This window comes from Malania oleifera, chromosome 3 (genome assembly GCF_029873635.1).
Source record: "Malania oleifera isolate guangnan ecotype guangnan chromosome 3, ASM2987363v1, whole genome shotgun sequence".
NCBI lineage: Eukaryota > Viridiplantae > Streptophyta > Magnoliopsida > Santalales > Ximeniaceae > Malania > Malania oleifera.
The window spans coordinates 108,153,099-108,172,359 of NC_080419.1; the positions used below are offsets into that span (position 1 = coordinate 108,153,099).

The window sequence follows — 19,261 nt, forward strand, 5'->3', positions numbered from 1 at the left end:
GCTCTCTCCTCAAACCCGGTTCACAACCCCAACTGTGAATACAATGAAATCTGTAAAACACTCAAAGTTGCTTCCAACAAAGCTAGTGAGTACAATTCAAATTCCTAATACATAATCATATGATGAAATTTGAAGCTCAGAATTTATGAAACGATACAATCGTTTATGAATTATATGTTTCAACACACAAATCCCTTTTTATCAAAAACTCCCAAGTAAAGATATATTTAAACGCTTTGGAGAATATTAGGGTTATAGTTCACTTTGCAAAAATGCACAAATAAATCTAATGTTAACTTATTCAAAAGCTTTGTCTTTAGTATTAGATCAATCAAAACAACTTTCTTTCAAAGATTCAATCACACAATGATCTTTGTAATAAGCCAATGCACATATATATATATATATATATAATATGATTTCCAAAGACAACAAACTGAATATATTGTTTTCCAGAAAATATCCTTCAATAAAAAGTATATTTATGAACACCAAGAATGTTTAATCAAGTGTTTTAATATATCTAAAATATATATCCTTTAACCAAACACACACTTGATTCAAATCTATTTGACTAATGATGAAACCCTTTTATCAAGTAGTGAGATTATCTAAATAATCTAAATGAAAGTATACTCACTATCAATTACTCAGCCTAGTTCAACAATAGATATTGAAATGAGAAGTTCTTTGAAAATATATGTCAATTGCAAAAGAAAAACTTTTTCAAGTAATGAACTAGTTAAACAAAAATCTCTATATGGATATTAACACTCAAGGTCAATCTCTCTAATGATTTTCAATAACAGATGATGATATGAGAATCTCTTGAAAACACTAAATGGATTAACCAAACCTCAATAACAAGTTGAAATCAAGATGTGTAAATGAATCCCCTTTGATTTTTTGAGTTGATTTGCCCAAGCTTGATGAGTATGTGCAAGAGTGCAAGCAATCGTATAGCTATATGCTCAAGTTTCTCAATTCTCTTTCAAAAGCAATGTTCTCTTCTCTTCTCTTTGATCTTAGCTTCCAGTAGGGTTTAGATATTCAGTATATATAGTTATCTTGCCCTTAGAATAGATCTTGACCGTTGGATCAAAAGATAGCTCGCGTGTTCGCACATTAAAAAATTAGATTTTTAAGTTTTCCCGCAAGTTCAGGCGACTAAAGTGGTTCAAGCTCCTGAAGTGGCGAGTTCAGGCGCCTGAAGTGCCAAGTTCAAGCGACCTAAGTGCCTCGGCCAGATTCTGTTTTTCACCTTAATTCTTCAGGCGACTGAGCTTAATCTTCAAGCTTCTGAATAAATTCTTCAGGCGATTGAGGTTGAGTTCAGGCTACCAAAGTTCCCATTTTCTGAATTTTTCTTTTCTAATTTAAAAATCTACTTTGCTCTCTTTCTTGACTCTTTTATAAAAGTATTTTCTAGGGTTTAAAAAATATTTCTAAATTCATGAATGTCCCCTAATGATGTTCATGAGATGCATGAGTCCTAAAGTCATTCTAAATTATATGTTGAGCCTCAAATTAAATCATATGAAAATGTAAATACATGAGTTCTAAGTACCTATTCTCATGACGTTCTTGAACTTTACCGCTTGCATCTTGATTCTTGTACTCTTTTAGTTCCATGGATCTGCCAAGCTATGTATGCTTTGTTCTTTATGGCCTCCATGACTTGTTATCCTTCTGTGCATGCTTAATATAATTCTTGTTCACAATCTCAATGCACAGATCAAATACCAAGTGATTTGTCATTATCAAAACAAGATTGAACTCGTAGAGTCAACAACTAGCCTCATCAATATTCGTCTAATTATCTTTTTTGCAAACATCTTGATTTTACCTAGGACCTTGTTAAAAGTCCCATGATCACTACTCAGCAAAGACCATTTCATTATTATCTTGCCATCTTGGGACACTCTAAATGACTCATGGAGGAAAATCCCTAAATTTCAACCATGAGGACAGGATAGATTTCCAAGAAAAGTGGAATGATATAGTACTACATGAAATTTTTCTATATAGCAACATTCTCCGATTTAGCCATGATTTACTCATAATTATTGGAAGTTTCTTTAGTTTAAGCTAAAGTTACTCTATTTTATGAAGTTTTCTTTCATTTACTACACGGGACTTCATCAAGGGATGTAGATTTCATATGGCAATTCATCAAGAAATAAAAACAAGTCATTTTTGCTCGTTTATTAGATATGATAGTGCCATATTAGATTCCTTTGCACATGGAAATAAGGTATTTCATGGAAACCTCATAAAAAGCAACATGGGCGCTGTCAACTTATAGGGACACTCTAAATGACTCATGGAGGAAATTCCCTAACTTTCAACCATGAGGACAAGATAGATTTCCAAGAAAAGTGGAGTGATATAGTACTACATGAATTTTTTCTATATAGCAACATTCTCCAATTTAGCCTTAATTTACTCATAATTATTGAAAGTTTCTTTAGTTCAAGCTTAAGTTACTCTATTTTATGAAGTTTCCTTTCATTTACTATATGGGACTTCATCAAGGGATGTAGATTTCATATGGCATTTCATCAAGAAATAAAAAACAAGTCATTTTTGCTCATTTATTAGATATGATAGTGCCATATTAGATTCCTTTGCACATGGAAATAAGGTATTTCATGGAAACCTCATAAAAAGCAACATGGGTGCTGACAACTTATACTTGTATGCCAAGACATCAAAAGAAAAAAGGGGGGCTACATTCACAATGCCGCATGAAACAAATAGTAAGATGAGCTAAACAATTTACAAAAATAAGTAAATGAGGTTTAGAAAAAGATAAAGAAATAGACAAGGACAAAACCGTAACAAAATTATGAAAGGCCAGACTTAAAACTCTCTTGTGCCAATAAGAAAGGAAAGGCTAGAAACTGTCCTTACACTAAGAAAAACTTATTGTGGTGACTAGTTAAACATACTTCTTTCTAATAACGACTTTTGAGGAGGGCACCTATTGGCAAAACTGAATAAACCAATTTTTTTTAGTGGTCAAGCTTTCCATATGAATTAGAGTAATCCACAACTAAACCAAAGAAAAAATATTGAACTTAAAAATATATAACACATGTAAGAGTTATGTTCAAGAACTCACTAATACATAATTTGTCTTTCACAGGGTATTTTACTAATATCAACACTTACACCAGGTAAGGGAGAAAAATTAAAAGGAAACACAATTAAACACAATGGAACACAACTGGGATCACTTACACAAGCATAACATCTTCAACTGATGATGCAATGGGACCAATTACTGCCACAGTGGCTGCATCAATCAAGGTTCTACACAATAGAAATCACATGTATTGTGAATCAACTCAAAACTATCTATGGCTCTTCAATCCATCAACATATCTTTGACATATAAAAGAGTACGTAAGTAAGAAGTATAATCTTCTATATTACAAATCAAGTACTAAGCTTCCATTATTCCTTTTTTCTTTTTTTCTTTTTTTTGTGAAAACTGAATACTTCATTAGAGAACTAGAAAGAAAGAAAATGTAACATATTAGCATTAAACCAATTGCACCAAATTGCAAACAAGGCTATCCTGAAATTTGAATTTGCTTCTTATAAGTTTAATGAAACTCCCCATTATTAAATCAATTCAATGCACTTTCTCCACAAAAATTTATTCATTTATTTTCTTCCATAAATTCATGAAAACTCTCTGTCATCAAACCAATTCAATTCCTTTTAATAGCCAATCTAAACTCTTCTTGGGGAGATCACACGTAACAAATTTAATTCATATCATTTGAAATTTATAAGCATAGCAATTATCCTACGCTTCTTGAACATTTTGATACAATTCACCCAATAACTTTTGCTAAATTATGAGACTTTGAGACCAATTGATGATTGAAAAGAAGGTCTCATAGATTTATTAGTTATAGTATACATCGTACAAACACAGCCATAAATTGTATAAATTAATCATCCACTTCATGTACAATTACTTACATGAGCGCTCTAATTTTTTTACTTCGTGAGCTGTGTGTGTGTGCATGTTTTTTTTTTTTTTTTTTTGTTTCGTGGAGGGGAGCAGGAGGAGGGAAGGGGGGTGTTTAAATTCTTGTGCTGATTTTGAGCACAGGCTTTTAGCACTTTGGTTTTATTGTCTTACGTCATATTGGTTAGTTAATTTTTTTGTAAAAAAAAAAAAAATTAGTTGGGTGAAAACACTGAACTATCTGAGTTATTCATCAAAGTTCTAGTTTAAATTTGATTCCTACTTTATTATAGTCAACTAGTATGATATTATTACCAAATCACTGGCACAATTGCTTTAATATGAAATACATCTTTTAAATTCATGCATAACTCATGTGAAAAATAATAAGAACATAATGCTGAACCTTGATTCAAAGCTACCATGAAAAATATACTTCTCTCCTTCTGTCATTCTCACACCTATTATTGCTCTACCATATGTGCCTTTAGTGATGTCTAAACTCTTTTCTGGTATGATTTGAAGCCTGGATCTCCCTTATCCAACCCAAACCTTTACCAACTCAACCAAATCTCAAGGACCTTCATTGACATTTATATAAATTGCTCTGATCATTATAAGCCATAAAATAGTAGAGGACAAATGTCAATTCCAATTTTCAAAATCATTTAATTTCTAGAAATATAGAATTTTTAAAATTTTTTAATTACAATGATTGTTCTAACCAAAAAAAATAAGCTGGTATCAGTTTCTTAGACAGTAATACTGTATATTTCACGGGCTAAAAGATTATTTAATTTGGAATCTGGATTAAATAAAGATGGATCTACAACATCATTTTTGGAACTTCCCAACACTGCTATGTAAAAGTACTATCATGTTCGCCTCTGTGTGTGTGTGTGTGTGTGTGTGTGTGTGTGTGTGTGTGCACGTGTGTGTGAGAGCGAGAGAGAGAAGCTTTTAACTTTTGTCACTTCTACATCTTCCCTGCTTCCTGCACCCAATCCTGCTCCATATTTTTATCTCTTCTGTCTCCCTGTTTCCCAACCCAAATTCTGCTTCATGGAAGTATCGTAGACTGCAATAATGCAACCTCCTCTATATATATGCACCATAATTTTTTCAAGAGCCCATAAAATTGACTGTGTTGAGATTCTTTTTTGTTACAATATTACTACATTGAAGAAGACAGATTTAAAAGGACAAATAGTTTTTTAAAAGGATATTGTAATTTAGCAATGGAAACCATGGTTCAAGTGCTTACCCCTTCATGTCAACCCGTCCATATGTTGGCTTTAAGCCAACTACACCACAGAGGGAAGCAGGAATGCGGACTGAACCTGCATTTGACAGTGAACATATAGTAGTAAGAGTGATGTACTGAAAAACAGAAATTTCAACTAAAATCCTAGATATTTATATTTTCACAACCTCCACCATCAGTTCCAAGTGCAGCTGAACAAAGTCCACAAGCTACAATTGCTGCTGAGCCTGAGGAAGATCCCCCAGTATACCTTTCTGGAGCATGTGGGTTTCTCACTGTACTGTATCAAGAAAAGGATTTATAGAAATTTATTCATCTAATTAAATCAATTTAATGTATAGTTAAAAGACATATTGAAGAGTGTTAAGGCTTCATATACATTAAGAGATAAAACAACAATAAATGTCTTTGCTTTTATCTTTGATTTTCTTTTCAATCGTCAATAAAAAAAGAAAACTAGAATCCCACCTCTAAAAATGCCTTCGCTTTTTTGCCCCCTTTTTGAGGATGGAGAAGTCACCTCAGAAACACTTAAGAGCAGCAACCCTTCACCATGGTTGTCCAAATAAAGATAGGTTTGAACCCACAAGGAATCAAATCCAAGATGTCTGAATTGACGGCTCACTCCAGAGCTCGCCCTTACAGATGGGCTACCTTATGAGGGTTTTAAAGAAAAACATTTACTAACAAGTGCTTTTCTATTGAAATTCATTCGGACGACAAGTGCTCTTACTAGAGTAGCTTCTTTTTGTTCAGGAAGCCTCATGGGAAAGGTTTCAATGCTTGATAACTTGCAGAAGAGAGAAATTGTGGTGATGAATGTATGCTTGCTTTGATGGGGATCAGCATACGTTACCCGTTTTTTTTGTCGATGTGACAACACGTGAACGACCTTAAGATGTCCACATTGCCTTCACCGACATGCTAACACATGGTCAACCTTCGGATATTCTATTGTTCATAACTACTTCACAGGAACTCATGGAGTATCCAAAAGATGTTCCAGTGTGAGAAAGCCCCAACAGAGATGCCGAAGCAAATCCGACATCAAGACCCATATGGGCCCGACACGGCTTCTCTAGGCCCCACACGGCTTGGGCCTCCCCTTTGACTTATATTTTTATTATTGCAAGATAACTTAGCTTGCAAGTGTGTGCTTAGTTACTTGTATGAGTCTTTAATGTGTCTTGTAAGTAGAAGAATCTATTATGTTTGTAAGTTGTGTAGGATTTATTTTACTAGTAAGTTGTGAGAGTTAATTAGTTTGTCTCCCCTGCTTGTACGAGAAGTGCAAGAGAGTTTAGTGTGTCTAGTCTATGTCCCCCATGCTAGCTTAGCTAGTTATGGTTGTGTCTTCCCCTTCCCCATGCTAGGTCTTTATATATCCCATTGTAAGAGCCAAAAAGCAGCTAAGTATTTTTATTGAATTTAAAGGGTATTTCCTTTGTCAAGCTTGTATAACTTTGTTCCGATCCTTGTGATTGAGTGGCAAGAGGCTACAATCGTTCTCCCCAGAGATCAGGTGGTGCGAAACTACTAAACTATCCAGCGACTCCATCCATATCCCACTCTCACGACCTTCCATCCATCACCCACACGGCCATCATCGAATTTCCCTCCCCCCCCCCCCCCCCCGGGGCAACAATCCATCATTTCATTTGCTGCATACATATCCATATTTGAAAGTGTGCACAAAGGACTACAGACGAGTTCTATCTTGTGAAGAATACCGTCAAGATGTCTATCATTGTGATTGTGAAAATCAGCATTCCATTGGAATATTACACACCTACACCAGCTTATTATTTTCGTGGTGCTACAGCTTGTTCCAAGAATTCTATGGTGTGTTCTGATTTGTGGTGAATCAAACTGAGTTATCCAACGATTTACCTTGGTAAGAAGGTTCTTTTCTTAACCCTTAAACTAATTGTGAGTTCCTTCTTTAAGCCCATAAGCCTTGGATAAGAAATTGCTTTGAATCCTGGCCTTTTATTTCAAACCCGTAGGAGAACAGGCGACTGACCTTGATAGATAAGTCGACTTCCCTTACACTGCTCTGGGTTTTTTTGTCTAAGTCTCAGACAGTTGACTGACCTTGTTGGCATAGTCGACTGACCCTCTACTGCCCACCCAGAATTCAATGTTATAATTCATCAGGCGACTGAGGACCCTGGTTCAGTCGACTGACTAGCTACTATCCCTCTGGAAATCTGTTCCTAAATTCTTTAGGCGACTGACCCTTGAGGCCAGTCGACTAAAGTCATCCTGACCCTTTAGCTTTCAATATTATTTCACATTTACTTAACCTTGTGTAACCCTATGCTTGAAACTCTGAACTTCTATGTTTTAAAGAGCACGTCTGAGCTATTAGATTTCATTATTGATACTTGCTAGCTTTAAATCAATTCTGGGAATATTGCTTGCTAAGCATACAATTTTATTCTTGAAATATTGAAATAGTATCTTTTCTGCATTTAATTTGATTTCTTTCTGAAAGAATCAATTGGGACTTATTTCTGAACAGCATCATACACCTTTTCAAAATTCCATAACACGTGATATTTGGCATGCTTTATTGTGTTTATGTTGATTAATTGAATTCTTAATTTAAAGGGTCTTGAGTATGTATGCTTGCTTGTGAGGGTTGAACAAGTAGGACTCAGTCACTGTACCCCATCCTACATCATGCTTAGCCACAAAAAAAAAGGGGGGGGGGGGGGGCTAAGACAGCATTAGATGCGATTGATCCAGAAATCTTTAGAAATTGATTTGTGAATGATGGATGTTTATTGGGTGGCAGCAGGTTCTGCTTTGGGAGAACTGTGAGCTAGGAGGGGCAATCAGAAACAAAAAGAGAAGAAAAAAAAAATATTTAGACTTCATCCCTCTGACTACTTTTTGGATGGTTTGGAGAGAGAAATCATAGATCTTTTGAAGTGATAGAAAATTATCATGATATTGTTAAGGATAAATGGATTACAAAATTGAGTTTTTGGTTTAACGGGCAGAAATTTGTTAGTCCAGGTTGCCATTGGATTTCTTGATATTATTTTCTTTTAAATTCTGCTTTTTGTACTTGGATAGTACGATCTTTCTCATGATTTTGTGCCCTTAATGATTGTTTTCCTTTTACATATCAAAGGAGGCAGAGGGCATTGGGCTTTCATCAGATAGAAAAAATATATGCTAGCCATGTCAATTGTGACATATAAAAAGATTATCTAAGAATTTCAAGTGAAAATTCTTCATAGGCCATTCATAAAACACCAAAGCAAAAAATCAATGATTCATAAATACCATTGTTAGAAGAGAATATGTTATTTTTGATAACTAGGTTGTGTTAGTGGGGGTATATTTGTCCTTAAGACTTATTATTATTAATAAAATATAAGAGGGCAGACCTGGAACTGTACGTAAAATCCAGGAAACTGTCGCTTAGTTTTTTCCACTCTTTTTCTCTTCTACTCCTCTTTCTCTTCTCTCCTTCTCTTCTTCACTCCTCCATCTCCAACTTTACAACATGGCATCAGAGCATTGACCTCCTTCAAATCTGATTTATCTGAATTGGTTCTGATACTCTGTTTTTCCGTTTTTTTTCCTTGTCCTCCCCTAATCAGTCCTCAAATCTGATTTTCTGGTTGGCAGGAAGCTGTCTGTTTTCAAGGTGGTTTGCTGATGTGAACTCAGTCATACTCTGTTTCTAGTATGCTGCTGCTGCTGCTGTTCCTCTGTCACCCTGTTTGTCGTTTGCAGATGACACTATTTTGATGACGTGTGTTCATGATAGATTGCTTGCAACCTTTTATCAATTGCTGGTTGGTTTTGATTGGTGCTCAAAATATTTATTTCCTGTTCTTCTCTGCATTCATTTCCAGTTGCTGTCAGCCCTAATGCCTGGAGCTGCTGCCAGGTTGTTTTATTAAATGCCTGCAGTACTTTGCAGTGGTCTACCCTGTTCTCGGCAATAAAGTAATTCCTCCTAGGATATTGTAAGCCCAGTTCTGTAGTCATAGCTACCTCTTGAAGTTCTGGATTTTGGAGAGTTTGAAGTGTTGTAAGTTCTGGTTTTTTTGAAGTCCTGAAAGTGCTGTTTGTGTTTGTGGTGCTACCTGACTACTCAAGCTACTTCCCATGATAAGTCAGCCATGCTAACTGTAGTAGGGGAAGTTTAGGAGGACAAGGACGAGCTTGGATTGTGATCGTGACAGTGGTTGTGTAATATGACAAGGAGTTCGTCATGCCAATTCTCGCATTTGCACACATTGTGGCAAGGAAAATCATACCACTAATCACTGTTGGGATCTCCTTGGGGAACCAGCTTGGGCCAATAGGTCTCTTGCGAAAGGCGATTCTACAATTGACACTTTAAACACGCCTAGCTACCCCATTGGGAAGTTGAGTACATCACCCACCGTGTCTAGAGAGAAGTTTAACAATCTCATTTGCATGGTTCAACAACTCCAAACTCAGTCTTTTACATCTAGTGCTACTGTGACCCATTCAGGTACAACCAGACTTCTTGCCTCATCATCCTCCTCACATTGGATTATAGATTCTGGTGCCTCCTCTCATATAACTAGTCCTAATTTTTTTGAGTCCTTGAACACCACTACTTTACACTAGGTTACTTTTGTTAATGGTTCGGTTACACCGGTTTCTAATTCTGGCAATATGCTCCCAATTCCTTTTATTGCTCTTTTGTCTGTGTTATCTATGCCTAAATTTCCCTTGAACCTGCTATTTAACTAACTCTCATAATTTTTCTATGACCTTCTTCCCTTCTCATTGTGTTATTCAAGATCTCTGGATGAAGAAGAGGATTGGTGGAGGGCTTGAGAAGGGTGGCTTGTTCTTTTTCGATTGTGGTCATGGTGGGTCCAATTCTTGTCCTACGGCTTCCTCAATTTCTATTCATGGTGTTTCTCTAGATCAATGGCTTGCTCATTTGGGTCATCCATCCCTTCAAAATCTACAAGAAATTTTTCGTATATTTAAGTCCATTTCTTATTTTGAGTGTTATGCATGTCAATTAGGAAAGAATATTAGGTAATCTTTTCTATCTAGAATCGAGTCTCGTAGTAAATCATTGTTTTCTCTTATTCTTTCAGATATGTAGGGTTCACAGAGAGTCAAGAATTTGACTGGTCATCAATATTTTGTGTCCTTTGTATATGACTTTTCATGTATGACCTAGATCTATTTGTTAAAAAATGGGTCTAAATTTTTCAATGTATTTACTCAATTATACTAGGAAATAAAAACTGAGTTTGGCATCGTATTCAAATTTTTCGATCTGATAATGCACTTAAATTTGTTCAAAATGAAAATTAATCTTTTTACTTGGCCAAAGGAATTATTCATCAAACATCATGTATGCATACCCCTCAACAAAATGGAGTAGCTGATTGAAAAAATAGACATTTACTTGATATAGCTCGGTCTCTACTCCTTCATTTGCATGTTCCTAAAACCCTTTGGACTGATGCTCTTCTTACAACATATTTTCTGCTCAATAAGATGCCCTCGAGTGTTCTAGGGAACAAATTCCTTTCTCCAACGTGTACCCAGAAACATCCACGTTCTCTATTGTGCCTCGTTTCTTTGGGTGCACATATTTTGTTCATGCTCCACATACTGTTCAGGACAAGCTCTCTCCTCATGTTGTTAAATGTGCCTTTGTTGGGTACTCGAGAACTCAAGAAAGGATATAAATGTTATGACACCCACACTCATAGGAAATATGTTAACATTGAAGTCACCTTTTTTTAGGGGACACCCTATTTCTCTAGTGTTGGGTCCTCTTTGGATAAATCTATTTTGATTCCATCAACGATTTATGGTCCCCCTTCTTGTCTTGATCCTCCTGTTCGGTTGTTCCTACCCTAATCCCTCTCTAGAAATCTTCTAGCTCTCTTCCAAATCCATTAGTTACAGATCCAGATAAACAATTGAAGATTTACAAACAACAAAAAGCAAACACAGACATCACTACCACCATGCAAGCACCTCCTCCTCTATCCATCCCTATTTCAACTTTTGGTTCTAGAGATCCATCCCAATGTGACTCATCTAAAAGGTACTCGAACATATGCTCAACAATCCTTAGTAGCTTATCCTATGTCAAATTATGTTTCAGTTCTTCACCTTCCGAGTCCTATGCGTTCTTTTGCCTCGTCTATTTCCTCAATTTCTATCACTTCCTTGCATGTTGAAGCACTTGCTAACCCTAGGTAGAAGAATGCAACGGATGTAGCAATGGATGCTGTCAGATTTCTAGGGAATAAATTAGGAAATTCTATTTTTTGAATAAAATTTGAAATTACTATTTCAGATTCTAGTAGTTTCAGTTTCCAATTTTCTAGCCTAGAGATCTGCTGATTTGATTTGCTGATTTTGTGGTGATTTGATTTTCTGATTTTGTGGTGATTTGATTTGCAGATTTTGTGGTCTTCCTAATTTGGTGGTCTTCTTCTATCATTTATCTTGTAATTGTCTCTTGAAATTCAATAAAAATGGTTATTCTTCTTCTTAAAAATCCTTCATGGTATTAGAGCCTCGTGCTCTTTTTCTATTTTGTTCATTGTTCTGATGACTTCGCGTAAGTCAGCGATGACCCGCGCCCAAAGAAATCCTACCAGCTCTTCTGGTACTTCTGAAACCATTCCACCCAATCCCACTATTCCTCCCAAGTTTGTGTCTGTTGATTACTATTCCCAGAATTCAGCCCTTTATCTCACGGTTACAAAACTCAATGGGCGTAAGAAACCATGGAGTGAGCATTGCAAAAAACCATGGCATACAAAGGAAACATGTTGAAAGCTTCATGGTAAACCAGAAAATTGGAAGCCAAAATCCAAACGTGACAGTCACACCTACCAAGCTACTGCTGAAGAGACTCAGGAGCCTTCTACCAACTCGGACGCAGTCCCTTTTACCAAGGAGCAATTAGAGCACCTATACAAATTGTTTCAATCTCCAAAACTGTCCTTGACTCCATCTTGTTTTTTGGTACAGAAGGATAACTCTCTTGCTACTGAATTTTTAGGGGTTATTCCTAATTTTGTTCATTCTTGGATAATTGATTATGGCGCAACTGATCATATGACTGGTTGCTCCAAATTGTTCTCATCCTATAGTCTGTGTGCAAGTCAAAATTGCAAATGGTTCACTCTCGGTAATTTCCAGGATAGGAACTATCAAACTCACTCCATTGTTAACTCTCCATGATGTGCTCCACATTCCAAATTTGGCTTGCAATTTGAAGTCCATCAGTAAAATTACCTCTGCTAATCAATGTCAAGCTAATTTCTACTCATATTGTGAGTTTCAGGAGTTGACCATGGGAGGATGATTGGCAGTGCTAAGGAAAAAAATGGACTCTATTATTTTGATGATGGACCTAACTTGAGTAGACAATGTCAAAGTACTAGCTTAAATTCTGTTTCTATTTTCAAAGATAATGATATCATGTTATGGCATTATAGGTTAGGCCATCCTAGTTTTCAATATTTAAAATACTTGTTTCCCAATTTATTTTGGAATAGAAGTCCATCTTCTTTTCAATGTGAAGTTTGTCAGCTTGCTAAACATCATCGTGCATCCTTTTCCACCCAACCCTACAAACCAACTACACCATTTGCTGTGATTCATAGTGATATCTGGGGCCCATGTAGAACATCTACGTATTCTGGCAAAAAATGGTTTGTGACCTTTATTGATGATCACACGAGATTAAGTTGGGTTTATTTGATAAAGGAAAAATCTTGAGTGGAAACAATTTTCAAAAAATTTTACACCATGGTACAAACACAATTTCAAAAAAAATATTCAAATATTGTGGAGTGATAATGGTCGAGAATATTTCAAAAACATTTTGGGCCAATTTTTTCTTGAAAAAGGAATTGTTCATCAAAGCTCTTGTGTCGACACTCCGCAAGAAAAATCAAACACTTATTGGAAGTAGCTTGGGCATTGCTTTTTACCAATCAAGTACCTAAATGTCTTTAGGGTGAAGCCATTCTTACTGCTACATATCTCATAAATAGAACGCCTAATAAGGTTTTAAGCTTTGAAAAACCTCTTGATGTTTTTCATAAGTTTTATCCAACGAATCGGTTGTCTTCTTCTTTACCACTAAAGATATTTGGTTGTACTGCTTTTGTTCATATTCCTAGTCATAATCAAGGAAAACTTGAACCCGAGCCACAAAATGTGTGTTTGTTGGTTATGCTCCCACTAAAAAAGGGTATAAATGTTTTGAACCCATTTCCAAAAAAATGTTTGTTACCATGGATGTTACATTCTTTGAATTACATCCCCTATTTTACGCCTCATCTTCAGGGGGGAACCAAAACAAAGATTTGGCTGTGTTTCATGATTTTTTCCAAAATGAAGACCAGCAAAATGATCCTTCTCCAACTTTGATTATTCAACCTGAAAACCCAAGCTTTATTATACCAAGAGAAAGTGAGTCGAGTTTTTTAGATACTGAAAAGGCAGGTCTTCCTACAGTGCCATCTCATTATGTTCATGATCCCATAATGACTAACAAAGGAGAAACAAAAAAAAAAAACCACTGCGTTGGTACCATTTGACGTTGTCTACTCGCGACAGAGGACAACTCGAAAGTAAGAGTCTTCCAATCCTTTACACTGTCCAAAATCTGTAAACCCTCCAGGTAATGTCCTCACCGAGCCTTTACCTCATTTTCATTTCCATTTCATCTTCAAGTTCTGAGTCCTCTAGTTCTGAACCCGAGTCTGGTTCCAATCCTGAGTTTGATGATTTTGAACTTCCCATTGCTGTCCGAAAGAGTGTGAGGTATGAAAATCTCTCACCTATTTTTCATGCTTTTATCTCACAATTGTCTTGTATGGAGATTCCTAATACTGTGCAAGATGCTCTGAAAGTTCCTAAGTGGAAGGAGGCTGTCTTCAAGGAGATGAAAGCTCTTGAAAAAAATGGCACGTGGGAGTTCGTTGAGGTACCAAGAGGAAAGACAATTGTAGGGTGCAAATGGGTGTTTATAGTCAAGTATAAATCTAATGGTTCTCTAGAATAGTATAAAGCTCGATTGGTTGCCAAGGGATTCACGCAGACCTATGACATTGATTACTTGGAGACATTCGCCCTAGTCACAAAGTTAAACTCTATAAGGGTTCTTTTGTCACTTGCAGCTAATCGTGACTGGCCTCTGCAACAATTGGACGTAAAAAATGCATTTCTTAATGGAGACCTAGAGGAAGAAGTGTACATGGATGCACCTCCAGGATTTGGTGAAAAGTTTGACACAAAGGCGTGTAAATTGAAAATGACCTTATATGGGTTAAAATAGTCACCAAGAGCCTGGTTTGAGAAATTCACTCAATTTGTTAAAAGTCAGGGGTATACTCAAGGGGAAGGTGATCATATGATGTTTATAAGACATTCACAAGATGGGAAGATAGCGACACTAATTGTGTGTGTAGACGATATAATTTTCACCGGAGATCACGTACTTGAGATGAACCGATTGAAGACTTCACTCTCATCAACATTTGAGATTAAGGACTTAGGATCTTTTAGGTATCTCCTTGGAATGGAGGTTGCTCGGTCGAAGAAAGGGATTGTTGTCTCCCAACGGAAGTATGTCCTTGACCTCCTTAAGGAGACGAGGATGAGCGGTTGTAGGCCAGCAGACACTCCAATAGATCCCAAGCAGAAACTTGGAGATTACAAGGAAGGTGACCCAATGAATACAACTTGGTATCAAAGTTGGTGGGAAAGTTAATTTACTTATCACATACACATCCCGATATTGCTTTTGTTGTGAGTTTGGTAAGCCAATTTATGCATTCACCCTACGAGAAACATCTTGAAGCAATTTATCAGATTCTCAGATACTTGAAAAGTACACCAGGCAAGGGTTTACTCTTTCAGAAGACGACACAGTAGAACATAGAGGCATAAACTGATGCAGATTGGGCAAGCTCAGTTATTGACAAGAGATCCACGTCCAGATACTGTAGTTATGTCATAGGGAAATATGGTCACATGGCGAAGCAAGAAACAAAATGTGGTTGCAAGGAGCAGTGCTGAGACAGAATATAGGGCTATGGCTAATGGAGTTTGTGAGATGCTATGGCTGAAGAGAATTCTTGAAGAGCTGCGGATGCCAATGAACATGCCAATGAAGTTGTATTGTGACAACAAAGCAGCCATAAGTATTGCTCAAAATCTAGTACAACATGATCGCACGAAGCATGTAGAGATTGACAGACACTTCATAAAAGAGAAGATTGATAGTGGAGCTGTTTGCATGCCTTTTGTTCCTACTACTCAACAAATAGCCGATATCTTCACCAAAAGGACTTTTCAGACCTAGTTTTGAGCTCTTTGCAAGCAAGTTGGGCATCATAGATATCTACGCTCCAACTTGAGGGGGGGTGTTGGATTTCTAGGGAATAAATTAGGAAATTCTATTTTTTGAATAAAATCTAAAATTACTATTTCAGATTCTAGTAGTTTCAGTTTCCTATTTTCTAGCCTAAAGATCTGCTGATTTGATTTGCTGATTTTTGTGGTGATTTGATTTGCTGATTTTGTGGCCTTCCTAATTTGGTGGTCTTCCTCTACTATTTATCTTGTAATCATGTCTCTTGAAATTCAATAAGAATGGTTATTCTTCTTCTAAAAAATCCTTCAGATGCCTTGACCATTTGAGGGACATGGGACTTGGTGGATCTTTCTCCTTGTAAAAAAGTTGGTCAAATGTTGTTAGGTCTACAACATCAAATATCTTCTTGAATCCCAAAGAACTCTATTGAATGACTTAAGGCTTAGTTGGATGCCAAGGGGTACGCACAAATGTACGATATTAATAATTTTGAGACCTTCTCTCTAGCTGCTTGATTAAATTTTGATCGTGCATTAATCTCATTGGCAGTTAATTTTGATTAACCCTTATGTCAATTGGATGTGAAGAATGTCTTCTTACACGAAGATTTGTAGGAGGTATAGATGGAGCAACCCCTTGGGTATGTTACTTAGGGGAGGATGGTAAAGTATGCAGGCTGCGTAAAGCCATTTATGGTATTAAAAAGTCTCCTCAATCCTGGTTTGACAAATTAGTGTTATAGTTACTACATTTGACTTTATCCAGTGCTACTATAATCATTAGGTTTTTGTCTACAAAACGAAGACAAGTGTGGTACTTCTAGTAGTTTATGTTGATGATATTGTTAGAGGTTATGTCTTCTAGTATTATTATTATTGAGTGTGTTAGTATGTTAATTAGTGAGAGTTAGTACGGGTATTATTGTCATTAGAATGTATTTAACGTGTCTTATAAATAGAGGGAGATACCTATCTTCAAGTTACGTCATTCACTTTAGTCAAATCTTAACATGGTATCAGAACATGATCCAACCTAAACCCAATTCCCCTTAGTTGTTGCCGGAAAACACCTTTCCCACAGCTGTCCTTCCCAAATCCACCTCCATCTCATATTATTTCACAAAACCAATCATACACCCATAAACAGACCCCCACCCACCCCCCCCCCCCAATCCCGGACGACCCACCCCACAAAACCCCATCACTGGAGGACACCCCATGGCCCATGCACCCCCACGTGCCAGCCCATGAGTGAAGTTTCAGCCACTTTTTTCTTTTTCTTTTTTTCCTCTGCCATGCTCTAATTCTTTTCATACACCCATAAACAGACCTCCCCCCCCCCCCCAAAATCCCGAACGACCCACCCCACAAAACCCCATCACTGGAGGACACCCCATGGCCCATGCACCCCCACGTGCCAGCCCATGAGTGAAGTTTCAGCCACTTTTTTCTTTTTCTTTTTTTCCTCTGCCATGCTCTAATTCCTTCTCTAGACTATATTATCAAGCTGTTAGGCCAGTTTTTTGCTCAAAAATTCAACCTTTTTTGACCATGCACTCACAAATATTCCATTAATTTCTGTTCAGGGTTTGTGAAGGCTTCTTTGTGAATTCTTTGGAGCCATGGCAGCGTTCGTATGTTCAGCTGTGAGGCTGTGGCAGTGCTATATCCGTTGGTGAGTTGTTCTCCTTGTCCGTGGTTGTGTCAGTGCTTCACATAATTTGTGATTGTCCCAATTATTGACTGTTCTTCTTGTTTTTGGCGTGGTTTCTGGTTTGTGAGTGTTGCTGCAGCGTTATATCCATTGGTGAGTTGTTCACCTCGTCCATCATTTTATTGGTGCTTTACATAGTTTGTGATTGTGACAATTAGTTTTGACTATTCTTCTTGTTTTTGGTGTGGCTGCTAATTTGTGAGTGTTTGGATGGAGTCTATGAATCCCAAAAATTTGTTTCCTACATCGCTACCACAAATAACAACTCAAAAGTTGGATGGAAAGAACTATGTTCAATGGTCTAAAGCTGCTTGGATTTATTTAGCAAGATTAGAGAAATCTAACCACTTGCTCCAATTTGATCTTTCTAATGAGAAGAGAAAAGATGGGCGGGTTCAAGAAGATGCCTTGATTGTTTCCCTTTTATGGAATTCGATGGAGCCCCAGACTGCAAGGATGTGTATACATCTAGATACATGCAAGGAGTTTTGGGATTATGTCAAACTTCTATACTCCAGTAATATTACAAGTATGTATGATTTATCCCAAGAATACTTTCAGTTACAACAAGGTGATAGCAGTATTGCAGACTATTTTGGAGAGATGAAGCGTCTTCACGAGGAGCTTAACATCATGCAACCTATAATTGTCGAGTGTCGACATTTATGAGATGCAGAAGCAAAGGGAGCAGATGACAACTCCTCGTGTTCTAGCAGGCTTGAGACCTAAGTTTGAAGCAATTCAGTCCCAGATACTCAGTAGTGCCGAACTGCCATCATTTGCCGATGTTTATTCTCATATCCTTCATGCTTCCTTTAGCACACATTCTCCTGCACTTGCATCTAGCTCTAAGCGGACAACTTTTACTACATGGGATGATTCTAGTTCTCTAACAAACAATCACAAAAGTTATCGTGTTGGTTCGAGTGCTCGTAGTGGTAGAGACGGACAAGGTAGGGGTACTCCTTGCAAGTACACTCATTGTGGACAGAATAATCATACTATTGAGCAAAGTTGGGATCTTCACAGCACACCTTCACATGTTGCCAATGCAGCCACCACTAACTTCACACCTTTTGGGGCAGCTAATGCAGCCACCACCAACTCCTCACATTTGGGGTCGAGTGGGGGGCCACGAACTATATCTATGTCAAGGGAAGAGTATTCCAAGTTCCAACAGTATCAAGTGTCACAACAAACTTCTCTTCCCATTGCATCTCTTGCCCAAACAAGTAATCACACAGTATGCCTGCCATCAAGTACTTCTCGGCCCTAGTCCTTGGGTCATGGACTCTGCTGCCACTAATCATATCGTAGGTATACCTAGCTTTTTCTCCACTCTTCAATATCCTGCAAATTTACCTTGTGTTACTCTTGCTAATGGATCCACTACTACAGTTAAGGGAATTGGGACTGTATATCCCACTTCTTCTATTTCTCTTCATTCGGTTTTATATATTCTCAAATTTCCCTTCAATCTTATGTCCATTAGCAAAATTACTAAATCCATGAATTGTTCAGTGGCATTCTTCCTTGATTTTGTGGTTATTCAGGACTTGAAGATGAGGAAGACGATTGGCGGAGGGCGTGAAGCAGGTGGACTTTATCACTTTGAGCCTCTATGAGCTATCACCTTCTACCACTTGCACTACAGCTACCACACCTATCTGAATTCATTATCTCTTGGGTCATCCTTCATTGGAAAAGTTAAAATGTCTTGTTCCTAGTTTGAGTTTTGTGTCTAGTCTCAATTGTAAGCCTTGTCAGTAGTGAAAGCACCATCGTGTTTCTTTTCCTTCCCGAGTCAATAAATAGGCTACAAGCCCTTTTATGTTAGTTCATTCATACGTCTGGGTCCTAGTATAGTTGTATCCAAGTTGGGTTTCTAGTACTTTGTAACCTTTGTGGATGATTATTCAAGAAT

At 37.2% G+C, this 19,261-nt stretch overlaps 1 protein-coding gene across 10 annotated transcripts in view; it reads right to left on the reverse strand.

Moving 5' to 3' along the window:
• LOC131152254 (fatty acid amide hydrolase-like) overlaps positions 1 to 19,261 on the reverse strand; it is a 90,754-nt gene that overhangs the window by 62,893 nt on the left and 8,600 nt on the right. For all 10 annotated transcript variants that reach the window (XR_009135901.1, XR_009135902.1, XR_009135903.1 and 7 more), the window contains 3 exons: positions 5,417 to 5,529; positions 5,250 to 5,325; positions 3,244 to 3,315 (listed from right to left, as the gene is read on the reverse strand). Coding sequence is in view for 7 of the 10 variants with exons in the window: in XM_058104016.1 (XP_057959999.1) it covers positions 3,244 to 3,315; positions 5,250 to 5,325; positions 5,417 to 5,529 (261 nt within the window). In the remaining 3 variants the exon portion in view is untranslated. The remainder of the gene's footprint in view (positions 1 to 3,243; positions 3,316 to 5,249; positions 5,326 to 5,416; positions 5,530 to 19,261) is intronic.